This window comes from Camelina sativa, chromosome 6, assembly GCF_030686135.1.
Source record: "Camelina sativa cultivar CO46 ecotype springtype chromosome 6, ASM3068613v1".
In the NCBI taxonomy this organism is placed as follows: Eukaryota; Viridiplantae; Streptophyta; class Magnoliopsida; order Brassicales; family Brassicaceae; genus Camelina; species Camelina sativa.
Window position 1 is genome coordinate 28,508,253 of NC_141885.1, and position 16,006 is coordinate 28,524,258.

Here is a 16,006-nt window from a genome sequence, read left to right on the forward strand (position 1 = left end):
TGCAACTGTTAGCTAAGAAGAAGCTGATAAATTTGGGAACTTGTAATCCGTGTGTCGTCTCTTTTCTCTCTACTTCTCTTTTCTCTTCTTCTACAAATAAACATACACAGAAAATAGAGCATCGGTTAATAGCAAAAGAAGATCAAATCCCTAATACTACTAATAATAATAAATTAAATAAATAATTAAAATTGTACTCCTTTATAGTAATAGGAGGAGCAATTAAATTATATCATTGATGAGAGATCCAATTGAATCAACAATACAATCAATAAATCGTAACGAACTTAAAATCAATAGTAAGGCTTTTAATAATAAAAGGAAAATCCAAACGGGTAGAGACTAGAGAGGCTAACCGGAAAGAAGAAAAAAAAAGAAGATTATATTGCGTGATCGTGACGCGCGGGAACCGAAATACGTTTTTTTTTTCTTTCTTATTTTTCATGTTGGTTAGAAGAAGAGCCTGAAGATTGGAGTGTGGGGGGAGGGAAAAAGAAGAAAAAACGAAGCAACAGGTTCGGTTCGGGGAGTGGAGAGAGAGAGAGAGAGAGAAGGAAGAGTGAAGAGGACAGAGTATAAAGGCAGTTGTTATAATAGCTTTACAACCTTTGTTGTTTGTGTATCTTATTTTTTTTTCCCAGAGAGAAAGAGAAAGAGAAAGAGAGAGAGAGAAAGAGAAAGAGAGAGAGAGAGAGAATTCATGGAGGAGGTTATGAGTATTCTTCCCAAGTTACCTTTTTAAAAAGCTCACCCCCTCATTTCTTCTTTACCAGGAAACCAAAAATTTTTTAAAAAAAATCCCAATTTCTCTCCGATCGATCTTATTTGGATCGGACTAGAGTGAGTGATTGTTTTCAAATTAGCTGTCTGTGAAGAAGTTCCCTATTATTATTATTGTTATATAGTAAACGATGGCGACGGAGGATGGAGGATTGAGCTTCACGGTGGCTTCAGTAATGCAGGATGTGTTGCAGCAACACGGCAATGGCCTTGGAGATCATGATTTACAGTCTCGTCGAGCTGAAGAAGCTGGTAATCTACTACTTCTTCTTCCTTAATGTTTCAAATTCTTCTTTTATTTTGGTAAAAATCGGAATTTGCTTTCTTCTTTCCCTAGTGTGTCTCTGTGTGTGTGTGACTACTCTCTAGCTTTAGTTTTTTTTTTTTTTGGGGGGGGGTTAAATTGTAGAGAATGTGCTTCTTCTTCTGCTTTAGATAGATCTTTTTTAAAAATCGTCTTCTGCGTTTGTTTGCTTAGCGTCGAGGAGATATGAGGCAGCTAATTGGCTGAGAAAGATGGTTGGAGTTGTGTCAGCTAAAGATTTGCCTGCAGAGCCAACAGAACAAGGCCTTAGGCTTGGCTTACGTAGTGGTATTATCCTTTGCAAAGTCCTCAATAAGGTTCATCCTGGAGCTGTTTCGAAGGTTTCTTCTTCTTCTTCTTCTTCTTTACATCCAAACCTCTTCTTCTTCTTTTTATGTTGAGATTATTATGTTTTTGGTTTTGCAAAAGCGGTTCCTGATATAATTTGATCTCTCTTCAGGTTGTGGAAAGTCCTTGTGATGCCATTCTTGTTGCTGATGGAGCTCCCTTATCTGCATTTCAGTATTTTGAGAATGTTAGGAACTTCCTTGTTGCTATCCAGGATATGGGCTTTCCTACATTTGAAGCATCTGATCTTGAGCAAGTATGTACCCTTGGAGATTTCTCATTGACTTCAATCAAAGAACTGCTCATGAATATGCTTTCTCTTCCTTTTTCTTTTTTTTTTGGTTCTAGGGAGGGAATGCTTCTCGAGTTGTGAATTGTGTTCTGGCAATCAAATCGTATGATGAATGGAAACAAAGTGGTGGAATTGGAGTTTGGAAATTCGGTGGCAACATAAAGCCTCCTACTCTTGGTAAATCATCATTTGTGAGAAAACACTCTGAGCCGTTCATGAACTCATTATCCAGAACCTCATCGATCAACAATGACAAGTGTCCCTCTGACACCGATTCTAACAAGCTGGTTGGCCTCTTCAACTTTCTCTGGTTGGTTTTTCTTTCTTTCTTTCTTTCTGAAGTGCAATGTTTGACGTTCATGTGTCTCTTTTTGTTGTACCCTATGTTTTCAGACCAGTTCAGGTTCCCTCAGCACCCTTGTTCGTGCTGTTCTATCAGATAAAAAGCCTGAGGATGTTCCCAAAGTGAGTTTCAGACTAGTTCGCTTAGCTTACTCTTTTGTATATATATCGTTGTCATTTGGCTGTGTTATGTTCTTGATGTAAGTTTCTAACGCTATGGTAACAGCTGATTGAATCTCTGCTGAGCAAAGTTGTAGAAGAATTTGAAAATCGAGTTACAAATCAGTTTGAGTTGGTATGTTTCTGTTTCTTCTCTCTCTCGGTTCATTGGTTAGTTCACAGAACATGATCTTCGGTTGTGTCATAATTCTTCTAATCTGAGAATTTCTGTCATGTGAAGGTTAGAGCAGCAGCTCCAAGAGAATCAACTTCTTCACAGAACAACAAACCATTTCTTAAACCTCATGGTGAAAGAGAGGTTAGAGCAGCTTCAATCTTTCTCTGTAAAAGATATCGGTTAGATGATTTTGCTGATTACTGAAGTGCCTTTTTGTAGAGGGAAGAGAAGAGTTTCAAGGCAATAAAGAAAGATGAAACTAATCAGAAAATCCAGATTGTTGACGACGAGGTGAAAAATCGACAATTTAAACAACTGACAATCTTCAACCAACAACAAGAAGATATAGAAGTAGGCACTACACTACTCCATCTAAACTTGTCACAATTTCTTCGAGATTGGGATAGCACTGATTCTAAGTGTATCTACTGTTCTTTATGTTTTATTATTATAGGGACTAAAGCAGACACTCTACACTACAAGGGCTGGTATGCAATATATGCAGAAGAAATTTCAAGAAGAGTTCTCTTCTCTTGGTATTCAAATCCTTCTTATCTTACTTTCTAAGATAGTTCTGATTATCCAAGAATTTGAAACTAACGGATCTATATATCTGTCCACAGGTATGCACATTCATGGCCTTGCTCATGCTGCTTCTGGTTATCACCGAGTTCTTGAAGAAAACAGAAAACTTTATAATCAAGTGCAGGATCTCAAGGGTAGCATCCGTGTTTACTGTCGGGTACGACCATTTTTGCCTGGACAATCCAGCATTTCTAGCACAATTGGGAACATGGAGGATGATACCATAGCGATTATTACTGCATCTAGACATGGAAAATCACTCAAATCCTTTACTTTCAACAAAGTATTTGGCCCATCTGCCACTCAAGGTAATGAAATTGAAACGCCTCGCTCTTATTCTCCAGTGATTGAATTGAACCTGAACGATCCATCATGCTTTTTGTAGAAGAGGTATTCTCTGATATGCAGCCATTGGTCCGTTCTGTTCTTGATGGATACAATGTATGCATATTTGCATATGGTCAAACTGGATCAGGAAAAACATTCACAATGGTAAGATTAGAGTTGAAACTATAAAATTTTGAAGCACTTTGAAGCTAGAGAAATTTATTATTGTTTCCAAATTTTCTAGAGTGGACCAAGAGATTTAACAGAGAAGAGTCAAGGAGTTAATTACAGAGCACTTGGTGATCTGTTTCTTCTTGCTGAACAAAGAAAAGACACATTCCGCTACGATATTGCTGTTCAGATGATTGAGATTTACAATGAGCAAGTCAGAGACCTTCTTGTTAGTGATGGAAGCAACAAAAGATATCCTTTTTCATGAATGGTTATAAGTTTTATGTTCTGGTTAGAGATCATTTTCATGTTTTATTTTCATATTCCTTAACATTTCTTAATACGTTAGAGATCAGGAATAGCTCTCAAAAGGGTCTAAGTGTGCCGGATGCAAGTCTTGTTTCCGTTTCTTCAACATTTGATGTTATTGATCTAATGAAAACTGGGCATAAGAATCGAGCCGTTGGATCTACAGCCTTGAATGATCGAAGCAGTCGTTCTCACAGGTAAAAAAAGGGACAGAGAGAAGGCATTAATCTTCAAATGTCTTATGCAAACTCAATATAACAGTTGTCAATCTTTTTTTTTTTTTTGCAGCTGCTTGACTGTTCATGTTCAAGGAAGAGACTTGACTTCAGGAGCTGTTCTTCGCGGATGTATGCATCTTGTGGATCTAGCAGGCAGTGAAAGGGTAGATAAATCCGAGGTTACTGGAGACAGACTAAAAGAAGCACAACACATTAATAGATCTCTCTCTGCTTTAGGAGATGTGATTGCTTCCCTAGCTCACAAGAACCCACATGTTCCTTACAGAAACAGCAAACTCACACAACTACTTCAAGACTCTCTTGGTATAAGGAAAACAAGCAGTTTATTCCTGAATACTTGCAGCTAAAACTCACTTTTTCTTTAACTTGTGATTTCAAATATGTTACATCAGGGGGGCAAGCAAAGACATTAATGTTTGTCCACATTAGTCCTGAGGCAGATGCATTTGGGGAAACAATAAGCACTTTAAAGTTTGCAGAGAGAGTAGCTACGGTTGAACTCGGTGCTGCACGAGTGAACAATGATACTTCAGATGTTAAGGAACTCAAAGAACAGGTTTTACTTTTTGCTTAAACTGAATCTGATAGTTCTAGTTTCTTGGTTGATGGTGTTTGATCGGCTTTGCGTTTGTTTATAGGTTGCTACGCTAAAAGCAGCTCTCGCGAGAAGAGAAGCAGAGTCACAGCAGAGCAAAATCTTCACAACTCCTGGTGGCTCTGAGAAACACAAAGCCAAAACTGGTGAAGTAGAGGTGACTATTCTCTTGTCAAACTCCATCTCTTAGATTTTAAAAATCATGTCTCGAACTGGAAAATGATTTATGAGTGATTGTAGATTCATAACAATAACATCATGGCAAAGAAAGCTGAGAGCTGTGAAGTGGAGGAGATTACAGTGAACTCACCGCCTTGGCCACCAGTAGCAAGTCCAGGGCAAGCCTACAGAGAGGATGACCCAAGTTTCGGTTCCAGCGAGTGGGTTGATAAGGTGATGGTGAATAACAGGCAAGACGAGATGAAAAGAGTGGAGAGTCTATGGCGAGGAGGCACAACAGACAATGGAATTGGTATTCTGCCGGAAGATTTTTACAGGAGAGATTTGTCTTCAGACACTTCAAGAATATTCTCTGAACATTCTTACAACATCTTTATGGGAAACAACAACAGCATAGATGATCTAGATGCAGCCACAAGTGACTCATCGGAGCCAGATTTGCTGTGGCAAACAAACCAATCCTCCAAGATACCAACAAGAAGCAATACTGAGTCAAAACCCAAGAAACAACCCGTCTCAAAAGCGATAAGAAGTCCTCAATTCAGGTAACTGTCATTCAAAATGGGAAACAATAACATAGAATCTTAAAACATCTTTATGTATTGTATGTTTCCAAAAAAAAAAAACGCAGGAACAACTCAAACTCGGTTTCACGGCCTTCAGCTTCACAGAAGCTAACAAATGGACCTCGTGGCACGAAACAACAGTTTGGTCCTGCTGATATGAAGCGGAAAGCTGCTAACGCTAGGCATTGAAGGCCACACTCACTCACCCGTACGGATATACATACAAACAAACTCACATGGATTTTTATTCGTTTTTTTTTTATTTGATTATTTTTCTTCCACTGGTTGTTTTCTTGATTCTTCCTCTTTCTCGTTTGGTTGTGCAAGTTTCGACATCAATATATATATATATATATAACACAGTCACAGACAAATAGGAAGTGTTCTTCTTTTCTGTTCTATTTTATGTATATTCATTCTTCCACTAGTTGAACATAAAATATATGAAAGATTTGTATGTAAACTGTATTTGCTTTGTGAGTTTTTTTATAGTAGTATTTCTTTAGTGTCTCAAATCAAATCAAATCTCTGATTTGATGCATTTCTTATTAGAGTTTAGTGTCTCAAATCAAATCAAATCTCTGATTTGATGCATTTCTTATTAGAGTTACGAACTGATCATCTTCCATATTTGAAAAAAAAGAAAATAAATATAAAAATATTTTGTTGGAAAATACATAGAAATTAGAAAAAGTATTAACGAGAAGTTGTTTATCATTTGTTACAAAAAGTAATTTTATCTCCCCCATACTTTGCAAATAATCGACCAACCTTGTTGATTCGTTGAATATATGTATACCCTTTTTTTTTTTTCTAACCCTCTCTCTCTCTCTCTCTCTCTCTCTCTCTCAGCACTTCTTGTTCAACTTGATCCGTCGTTATCTCTCAGCTCTCCATCTTCTCGTCTTCCAAGGTTTTTGTTTTTGCTATTTACAGATTCGTAGAGTTATTATTTTTTTTTTGGTTAGAGGAATGCGTAATTTGATAATTCCTCGCTCGCTTCTTTGTTGACTGCAGTATTACTATTAGGTAGAGAAGAATCCATGGCGATTTTTCACGTCGCGTCGCGGCGGCTCTCCGGCGGAACACCTGCGACGGCGCTGCGTTATGCCACCGCGCTGAGATCTTATTCGACGTCGTTTAGGGAGGAGAGGGATACCTTCGGGCCGATCCAAGTTCCTTCCGATAAGTTCGGGATCTGATCTTTACCCGAAACGTTGCATATTCTCTTTTTCCCTCCCCCCCCCCCCCCCCCCAATGGAAACGTTTCATAGTGTTATTTTGCAGACTGTGGGGAGCTCAGACGCAGAGATCGCTGCAGAACTTCGAAATCGGTGGTGAGCGCGAGCGAATGCCTGAACCAATAGTCCGCGCTTTTGGCGTCTTGAAGAAATGCGCTGCCAAGGTAAACACCCCAGCAGCTCCTCTAAGGTTTTGGGATTTCGGATTCAATTCTCCAATTGCTTTTTGGTTCGTCATATATTTAGTAATAACTGTAATGATAGGTTAACATGGAATATGGTCTTGATCCAACCATTGGGAAAGCTATTATGCAAGCTGCTCAGGAAGTAGCTGAGGGAAAGCTCAATGATCATTTCCCTCTTGTTGTATGGCAAACTGGTAGTGGGACTCAGAGTAATATGAATGCTAATGAGGTAATTTCTGTGCATTCTTAGAGATATGTATGTTTTTAGGATCTCGTTTTATATTGCTACAAGAGAAGGCTTTGTGTTTATGTTTCTTTCTCTTTTTGCTTCTTTGTTTTTCTTTTTGCTTTTCGTAGGTCATTGCTAACAGAGCAGCTGAGATTCTTGGTCGCAGACGTGGTGAGAAATGTGTGCACCCAAATGACCATGTGAATAGATCACAATCTTCTAACGACACTTTTCCGACTGTAAGCTTTGATTTTACATGCTTCAAGTTTTTTGAATTGCTTTATGAAACAGGTTTTTTTTCCTTCCATTCGTATATGTTGGCTCACTCCCCTGTCGCATTTTTTTTGGCTTTGTCTAGGTCATGCACATTGCAGCTGCAACCGAGATTAATTCGAGGCTGATCCCTAGTTTAAAAACTTTGCACAGCACTTTGGAATCTAAGGTCTGACTTTGTTTTGCTCTTTTACTCAGATCTACTCGCTAAATACACAATACTCTTTAAAAATGAAACTTGCTCTGACCTCAATAGTATCATGAATCACTTCTGATTATATTTCAATGTGTTACTATTTATATCCGAGAGTTGCTTTTTAGATGTTGCAATGTTCCGTTTTTTGGAACATCTTCTGACCATGACACTTTGTTATCTAATCCTGTTTTCTTAGACCTTTTTATAAACGTCTTAACATTCCTGTTGCATTAATGCATTTGCACTCAGGCTTCATGGTCTATCTGCTATGCATTCTTATTTATTTCCAAACTTACCTTGTTTCTGGCAGTCGTTCGAGTTCAAAGATATTGTGAAAATTGGAAGAACTCACACTCAAGATGCTACACCTTTAACATTAGGACAAGAATTCGGTGGCTATGCTACTCAAGTAAGTGGTTTGTTGAGAAAACTGTATTTTTTCTAACAAAAGTAAAAAAATCACATGCAATCTGGAATTCATGTGCAGGTTAAGTATGGACTTAGCAGAGTCACATGTACTCTACCCCGCCTCTATCAGGTTTGGGAAATGATATCTTTGGGGGATCAGATTTCTTGAACTTTTCCACTTATTGCTGAGCTCTAATTGCTAGAATTGTTTGGGCAGCTTGCACAAGGTGGAACTGCGGTTGGGACAGGATTAAACACGAAGAAAGGGTATATCTCATTTTGAATTTTATTTCCACAATTCCATCCCAAGTTCATCTCTCCTAATATTTGATGTTTTACTAGTCTACTGTTAGTAACACTAGTAATATCTGTACAGGTTTGATGTAAAGATAGCTGCTGCAGTAGCTGAAGAAACAAACTTGCCATTTGTCACTGCCGAAAACAAGTTTGAAGCTCTGGTTAGCCTTTAAACTACCTCTATTATTTATAGACATTGAACCCATTCCCAGCCTCTGGGGCCAACTAGAGAAGATGTGTCTGAACAGTGAAATCAGTTGCTTAATTATTCTGCTTTCTCCAGGCTGCACACGATGCTTGTGTTGAAACCAGTGGGTCACTTAACACGATCGCCACATCGATGATGAAGATCGCCAATGATATACGTTTTCTTGGAAGGTATGTCATCTTATCTTTATGGATTATTTTCTTCATTCTTCAAAATGCACTATGTTCTTATAGTTTAACATGTCTTTATATAGTGGCCCAAGATGTGGTCTTGGTGAACTTGTTCTACCTGAAAATGAGCCAGGAAGCAGTATCATGCCTGTATGAATGCAATCTTCCTTTGCTCTTCTATCTTCCTTTTCCCATACTTTCGCTTTAGGGTTTCAATTGAGTTTTTTTCTATTTCTCAGGGGAAGGTAAATCCTACACAGTGTGAGGCCTTGACTATGGTCTGTGCCCAGGTAAGTTCCATTTATGTTGTTAAGCTATGAATCTAAAATGCTAAGGTTTTATTGTTTCTGACTCTTTGGGTTGCATCAAACAAAATTGCAGGTTATGGGAAACCATGTAGCTGTGACAGTTGGTGGGTCAAATGGTCATTTTGAATTGAATGTATTCAAGCCGGTGATCGCAAGCGCTCTTTTACATGTACATGAATCTTTTTCATTGTACTTCTGTTTCTTTGATTGTATTTTAAAAATAGCGATCTAACCATTTGATCTCGCCTCTTTGACAGTCCGTCAGATTAATAGCAGATGCTTCAGCTTCGTTTGAGAAAAACTGTGTGAGGGGCATTGAGGCCAACAGAGAAAGGATCTCAAAACTATTGCACGAGGTAGGCTTTATTCTCTCGTTTGTTAGTCTGAAAATTGTCCATGGTGTGAAAATGTTCTTTGGGAAATAATTATTTATCTTCATGTATTTTCTCTGTAGTCTCTTATGCTTGTGACATCACTGAATCCGGTAAGTCTCCAAATATTGAACTCGGCCTTTACATCATCTATTTACCCATTAGGATTACAAACAAGTTTACCTCGATACTAAATTCTAGAATCCTTTACCAGAAAATCGGGTATGACAATGCTGCAGCAGTTGCCAAGAAAGCTCACAAAGAAGGATGTACATTGAAGGTAAAACAAAAAAGCCTTTGTTATGATATGTCTCGAAACAATTGTGATATGCAACAAGAGAAACAAGTTCTTGTCTGGATCAGTTTGATAGCAAAAACATCTGATGTGCCCTCTATATTGGATTCTGAACCTTCTTCAAATGCAGATGAGAAAGTTGTCTGAAAAATCAGTTTGTTAAAATCTTGAGTTTTTTTAAATTGTATCCTGCAGGACGCGGCTCTGAAGTTAGGCGTTCTTACTGCAGAAGAGTTTGACACTCTTGTTGTTCCTGAGAAGATGATTGGTCCGTCAGATTGATGTTGTTTCTGGAGACAAAGCTTCAGTTACCATTATTCTTCTGATGCTTGATTTAGGTTATAATAAAAATGAGCAAATCCTGAAACTATATAATTCTAATTTGATGGGAGGGGAACATTGTTTGTCAGTGATTTTTTTGTTGAATAAAGAGAGAGAACTCAGCGAGAAAGAAAAATTGTATTTCTGAGCTTTTTGTTTCCCCACCTCTCTTTCTCTTTACTGGGGACGGTAGGAAAGAAGAACTACGAAACTTTTTAGCAGAGCTAGGGGTTATATCACTCTTTGGGACAATTTTTCTAAAAATTGGCTTTTCTGGGGGCCCTTTGTTGGACCTCAAACGGAACGAGGCTAAACTAATAATGACGTGGTGGCGTAAAAAGTGTAAGACACCCCTTGACGATGAAACCCTGTGCGGCGACAAGCCAACAGATTCGGCTTAAATACCCAATATTAAGTATTTTAGTCAGCGAACAACTTTGAATACAAAACGCTAATCTTAAAGTAATTTCGTGATTTCGTGGTCAATCAATAATTTTCCTGTTATTTTTTTATGAACCTTATTCATCCAAATGGTCCAACTAGAATCATTCAAATAAGTTCTAAAATTTTGACTAAAATTTTAAAACTCATTCAGATAATCCATATGAATGATTCTGATGATGCTCTTTTTTTTTTACAAAAAAAAGAAATGATTCATCCAGATGGTCCATCCAAATGAATAAAGGAACAAGACCTTGGTTGTTGTTAAATCAAAAACAAAGACAAGATTAGCATACTAAATGAAAATTAGCCGCCGGGGAATAATTTAAGATTTAGTAGTGAGAGAGTCTTCTTCTTCTTGGAAGCTCCATAGATTACCAAGGTCCGTCGTCGATTGGTCGTCGAGAAACGGAATCTGATAGAATCTCATGTAATCCTCAAACGCCATCAGCTCCTCCTCCTCCTCCGACAACAAGCTCTCTACTTGGTGGTTTTCCGAAATCATCTCCTTTTGATTTGTATCACTAATAATACTAGTGTTTGGGAAATTCAGTTTCGCTTTCTGGCCACGGATTTTGATGGCTGCAACGTCGTAAGCTCGAGCAGCTTCCTCGGCGGTTTTGAATGTGCCGAGCCAGACACGTGTTCCTTTCCTCGGGTCACGAATCTCCGCTGCCCATTTGCCCCACGGCCTCTGCCTTATCCCTCTGTACAGATTTTTCCTCTCTCGCTTCCCATCTCTTTGCCCACCAACTGTTCGACGATATTCCCCAATCAGAAACGAAACGGTTATTATTATATTAGGTGAATGAAGCTAAACAAAACCAATACCAATACGAAACTCGAAACCAAAGTGTACCGCCTGAGACGGGTTTACGCTTCTTGTTGTTGCTCACAGAGCCGGCTTGACTCTCTGCAAACGACGATTTCGACCAGATGAAATCTGATATGACAGCGCCCCCACACATTTTTTTTTTCTTTTTTTTATGATGGTGTTTTTGTGTTATTTGAATGGAGTCCTGTCCTACATTGAAAGAGAATCATCATCATTGGCTTTGGGTTTTTATACAGAGAGACAAGTCAGAGTCGCTGCAGTTTTTTTGCTTGACGACCAAGTTCTTCTAGAAACTATCTCAACTTTGTTATAAAAGTATAGCATACCTATTGCAACTAGGCCAATGAACATTTTATAAAGAAAATAAAAAGGTTAACTCACTATTTAGACACGAGCAAGCGTCTGTACATACTTCTACTCCGATCCTACCTCAAGATATTATTTTATTACATGACCAAATAAATGATTTTAGATCTTTTAGTTTATTTATCTAACTATCACATAATCATTAATGCATGTAAAAAAAATCGTACATTTATAAATACTTTTTAGCAGTATATATAAACCATAATAACAATCATTTTTTTTTTTTTAATAAATAACAATCATTGCGTCTCAATCACCGGTTTGCTTCGGATCCTTGTGTGTCATTTCATAAATACTATGCTAGCAAAACATATCCCAATCAATATCAGATTTTGGGGGTGAAATGCTTACTAACGTTGACACAAATTTAAACGTGCACCCAATTAGTCTCTTCCCCCCCCCCCCCCCCCCCCCCCCCAACCAACATCTAGCTGACACTTGCCTCATAATCAATCTTACGATAATTCTATATATCATATTATGTAAGGCTATGTCTTGTGATCAAACTTTCAACCAACCAAACAGCACCACGAACAAGAGCTAATAACAATGGTATTCACAAGCGCCGCCGTTTCCATCCGCCTCCTCGCGCTAGTGTTGGTTGTGGCCGCCGCAGATTACTACGTGCCACCACCTACCAGGTACACTCCATCACAACCTTACGTTCCCATACCAGCCACCACCTACACATTACCGGTTGAGACTCAGCAGTACTTGCCAAAACCAAACCCTGATTTGGCCATCGAAGGTCTCATCTTGTGCAAATCTGGCTACAAAACCTACCCTATCCAAGGTGCAGTTGCAATTTCGATTTCGTATTTTGCCATACATTCTATGTAAACTCACTAGATATATAACACGTGGAGCAAAACACTTCGGTATAGAAATTGAGTCTGTATTCGGGGATAAGAGCCGCTAAAAAAAAAACTACAAATCGCTTCTTGTTGACAATAACATAATTTTATGAATATCTTAGAATACACATTTAACTATGAATTCTGAAATATTGGAGAATTTTAAAATTTGTCATATTTCGTCTTGGACTGAGCCAAACCGGTGCTGTACTTGACAGGGGCCAAGGTTAAGGTTGTGTGTCCCATCTTCGACTCATATGGAAAGCTAATAGCTAAGGTTACAATCTCGAGCTACCCAACAGACTTGAAGGGATATTTCTACTTCGTCGCTTACGGACTCTCCCTCAAGGTGAAAAACATCAACAGCTGCAACGTGAAGCTTGAGAGTTCTCCGCTCTCCACGTGTAAGACTCCGACCAATGTCAACAGAGGTGTCACCGGAGCTCCACTCTCTTCCGACAACTCCAATTTCCTTAGCCACGACAATTTGATCCTCTACACCCTTGAACCTTTCTATTTCTCTAGCCCCGTGGCTCCCAAACCGGTTTACTAGGGATCACAATAAATCATTAGATCGCGGTTTATGATTATTTTCCATTCTTTCATTCTTGGCTATGATTTTTTTTTTGTTTGCTTCACTTTAAATAAATAATACGTTACTGAAATCTTAATTAGCTAGTTTCCTAAAGAATAAGCTGGCAACACTCAACAAGAAAAGAAATAAGAAATGTTACTAAGTTTGATGATTTTACACATTTGTATAACAATAGGGAAACTAATATTCATATCGTTATATTTTCGGTTCTTTCATCCAAAAATGTGTCTGATTGAGAAAGAGTGATATTTAAATCGCTGAAATTAACTAACATATAGTAGTAGTCATCATTAATTACGATTACTTCTTCTTCTTTTTTTGGTTCGAACACATTATGATTACCTAAAACCTCCTTAAATAAATAGTACTTGGTAAGTTATTTAAGATAATAATTTTCTCTGATCCCAAGTTAATTGGGTTTTGGGTCCGTCGAAACTTTAACAATTTTTGCGTATATCTAACTATACTAATGACAGCCATTAAGAGTTTGAAGTTAATTTTAGTGGAAAAACGTATGCAGGTCAGCAGGTGAAGGTGATTTCATTTTTTTTTTTTTTTGTCTACGTGATTTAAAAAAAAAGTAAGTACCGTAATAACGAAATCATGCCTTCCGTTAATTTTGTTTAACGTCAAATCTCAAATAGATAAGTACAAATATTAACATTAATTAAGATAAAAAAAAAAATTGTTAAGAAGAGACTCGACGCTTTGTGGTTTCTTGTCGAACAAAATTGAAACTAATTCAATATCTATAACAAATTATGTATTGTAAAATAAAATAAAATAAAAAGTGGCTGCACGTCCTCCAAATGCATCAAAAGGAGACACTTGTCTATTGGATGCATAAATAATGCAGTGATTAGTATCATCACGAGCCAAAACGTGCGCTCAAGTCAGATCCCTTATTCTCATAGATATACTGTAATTAATTTTAGATTGTACCAACCTTATCGTTAAAATCCTATATAACGTACTCTCGCAGTAGAGATTTCATGCATCAATAACACACAAGTTATACATCTATTTATCTATATTACATTTGAATATTGTATACTTAATATTAAAATGGCACAAACTTTTTCGCTGTGCTTCGTTCCTTACATGCTACTTCTCTCGTCTCTGTTCGCTGCCGGAGTAACCACTATCACCGAGGGGGAACTGCTTTCCTCGATGATCGGAGTTCAAGGTCTCATCTACTGCAAACAAGGATCTAAGCTTACCCCTCTCCAAGGTAATTAGATCTCATCATGATTCGTGAATATATATTTTGACTAGATGATATTATGTATAGTGATAGAAATATTCATTCAATATAGGGACAATTAATTAACTGAGATTATGGTATGTGGACGTACAGGTGCAGTAGCGAGGGTGACATGTGAGAGAGCCGATGAGTACGGTTACGAAACAGAGGATGTGACGGTGCTTAGCCAAGCGACGGATGCGAAGGGTTATTTCCTGGCGACGCTTTCTTCGTCGGAAGTGAAGGATGCTTATAATAAGAAGGTAATGAGGATCAAAGAGTGCAGGGCGTTTCTTGAGCTTTCTCCATCCGACACGTGTTCTATTCCAACGGAGATCAACCGTGGAATCAGCGGAGCCATTCTCCAAAAATATCGTCTACTAGAAAACAAGCTTAAGATGAAGCTCTTCACCGTTGGCCCTTTCGTCTTCTCGCCCGAGGAAACTCACGACAAGTCTATCCCCAACGGCTACTAAATTTTATATCAATCCATCCATGTTTCTATTGCCCTAAATGGGTCATACGTAATAGGCGAGCCCGCTATTAAATCATGGTTTCATCCGAGTGTTCAACGTATCTATCTATAATCAAAGTTTACAAACATCTTATATATTCCTCCTAAGATTCTTGATATATTATTCACTGCACAGTGTGATACACATGTCATATACTTTTGGTTTTGGCGATTGCAACTTATACATGCCAAATTTACTGAGAACGTACGTACGTGGAATACAATATCTTCTGAATTTGGAAATAGGGTGAGGAAGACGAAACTGATGAACGTCAAATAATTAACAAACACAACTCGAAACTTGCCTAAAACATGCGATAAGGTACATGCTTTCTCCGCGTAATCCGAAACAACCAGTATTGCTAGTGGCTTTTGGATAAGTAAATATTGTCATTAAAAACGAAAATTGGTTGATTATAATCTACAGTAAAAACATATTCTCTTAAACAACGCTTTGACTTTACAAAAGTTGTGTGTGTGTAAATTTTCTTGAGTTACGCAAACGGTCCAACTCCTTCGTCATTGCATGTAATTTCTTCACGCGTTGTATTTTCATATCAAACTTCGCCGCTTCAAACACTCTTTAGAACTGAGACGCGGTTTAATCAACCTTATTAGACACATTGCCAACACGCATCATATTTATATCCCAAAAACCGTAAAATAAGTGAAATTTTAAAGATCAATGAACATATGCTACATATTCAATATGTTTGCTTATGTTTTCGTTCCGAATATATATAGTGTTATGTTTATTAGTGTTGTGTTGTTCTCTATGATAATATATAATATCCCACATGACACGTACACAATCAACCTTAATGATACATACATTTATAAATTAATTGTATTTTATCAATTAATACTAAATACAATGGCACCATCACAAACCATCGGTTACATGTTTTGGTGAAGTTCAATTAAACAATCATTATTGTAATATGTCAATGAATTTTAATTTATATTTTATGACGGGATTACGATCAAATACATGTGTAGGTAGTGAATTAAGTAAGATATTGGTATATATCGATCTGTTGTCAAAAAAGAATTAATATATAATCTACGAACATTCTATAAAAACTGATTCGATTTTATGTGTCACTATGTATACAAACATAATCCAAAATACGTATCTCATCCTCTAACTTAAAAACAAAACTATCATACACAGCCAATTTAATGCAGGGAAATTAACATATTACTCAATAATTGGATTCGTTACAACTTTATAAAATAATGCAGTATACGTTTTTTTCATTTATAACAAGAAATTATGAT

The 16,006-nt window shown here is 37.5% G+C and overlaps 5 protein-coding genes across 5 annotated transcripts; 4 read left to right on the forward strand and 1 right to left on the reverse strand.

Annotated features, from left to right (window-relative positions):
- The first annotated feature begins 295 nt into the window (after positions 1 to 295).
- On the forward strand, positions 296 to 5,838 carry LOC104793739 (kinesin-like protein KIN-14I). Its single transcript, XM_010520152.3, has 18 exons — positions 296 to 1,032; positions 1,259 to 1,425; positions 1,545 to 1,688; positions 1,781 to 2,011; positions 2,118 to 2,189; positions 2,293 to 2,361; positions 2,467 to 2,544; positions 2,623 to 2,754; positions 2,858 to 2,939; positions 3,027 to 3,296; positions 3,374 to 3,480; positions 3,560 to 3,738; positions 3,831 to 3,992; positions 4,084 to 4,337; positions 4,427 to 4,590; positions 4,673 to 4,786; positions 4,870 to 5,354; positions 5,441 to 5,838. Exons 1-18 carry the CDS (start codon positions 912 to 914, stop codon positions 5,562 to 5,564), a joined length of 2,955 nt encoding a protein of 984 aa, XP_010518454.1. The 5' UTR covers positions 296 to 911; the 3' UTR covers positions 5,565 to 5,838.
- A 99-nt stretch (positions 5,839 to 5,937) lies between these two features.
- LOC104793741 (fumarate hydratase 1, mitochondrial-like) lies at positions 5,938 to 10,013 on the forward strand. The gene is made up of 18 exons (XM_010520153.2): positions 5,938 to 6,288; positions 6,393 to 6,564; positions 6,663 to 6,780; positions 6,881 to 7,030; positions 7,159 to 7,269; positions 7,389 to 7,472; positions 7,810 to 7,908; positions 7,987 to 8,037; positions 8,125 to 8,174; positions 8,284 to 8,365; positions 8,488 to 8,582; positions 8,666 to 8,732; positions 8,822 to 8,872; positions 8,964 to 9,059; positions 9,148 to 9,246; positions 9,345 to 9,374; positions 9,476 to 9,541; positions 9,752 to 10,013. The coding sequence occupies exons 2-18, from the start codon at positions 6,419 to 6,421 to the stop codon at positions 9,836 to 9,838; spliced, it is 1,482 nt and encodes a 493-aa protein (XP_010518455.2). The 5' UTR covers positions 5,938 to 6,288; positions 6,393 to 6,418; the 3' UTR covers positions 9,839 to 10,013.
- Positions 10,014 to 10,443: 430 nt separating this feature from the next.
- On the reverse strand, positions 10,444 to 11,391 carry LOC104793742 (ethylene-responsive transcription factor ERF071). The gene is made up of 2 exons (XM_087455427.1): positions 11,178 to 11,391; positions 10,444 to 11,071 (listed from the first exon to the last, which is right to left on the reverse strand). Exons 1-2 carry the CDS (start codon positions 11,284 to 11,286, stop codon positions 10,644 to 10,646), a joined length of 537 nt encoding a protein of 178 aa, XP_087311553.1. The 5' UTR covers positions 11,287 to 11,391; the 3' UTR covers positions 10,444 to 10,643.
- Positions 11,392 to 12,027: 636 nt separating this feature from the next.
- Positions 12,028 to 13,166, forward strand: LOC104793743 (proline-rich protein 3-like). Its single transcript, XM_010520155.3, has 2 exons — positions 12,028 to 12,312; positions 12,592 to 13,166. The coding sequence occupies exons 1-2, from the start codon at positions 12,069 to 12,071 to the stop codon at positions 12,924 to 12,926; spliced, it is 579 nt and encodes a 192-aa protein (XP_010518457.1). The 5' UTR covers positions 12,028 to 12,068; the 3' UTR covers positions 12,927 to 13,166.
- An 800-nt stretch (positions 13,167 to 13,966) lies between these two features.
- Positions 13,967 to 14,844, forward strand: LOC104793744 (protein SEED AND ROOT HAIR PROTECTIVE PROTEIN-like). Its single transcript, XM_010520156.2, has 2 exons — positions 13,967 to 14,199; positions 14,326 to 14,844. The coding sequence occupies exons 1-2, from the start codon at positions 14,034 to 14,036 to the stop codon at positions 14,685 to 14,687; spliced, it is 528 nt and encodes a 175-aa protein (XP_010518458.1). The 5' UTR covers positions 13,967 to 14,033; the 3' UTR covers positions 14,688 to 14,844.
- The last annotated feature ends 1,162 nt before the right edge of the window (positions 14,845 to 16,006 follow it).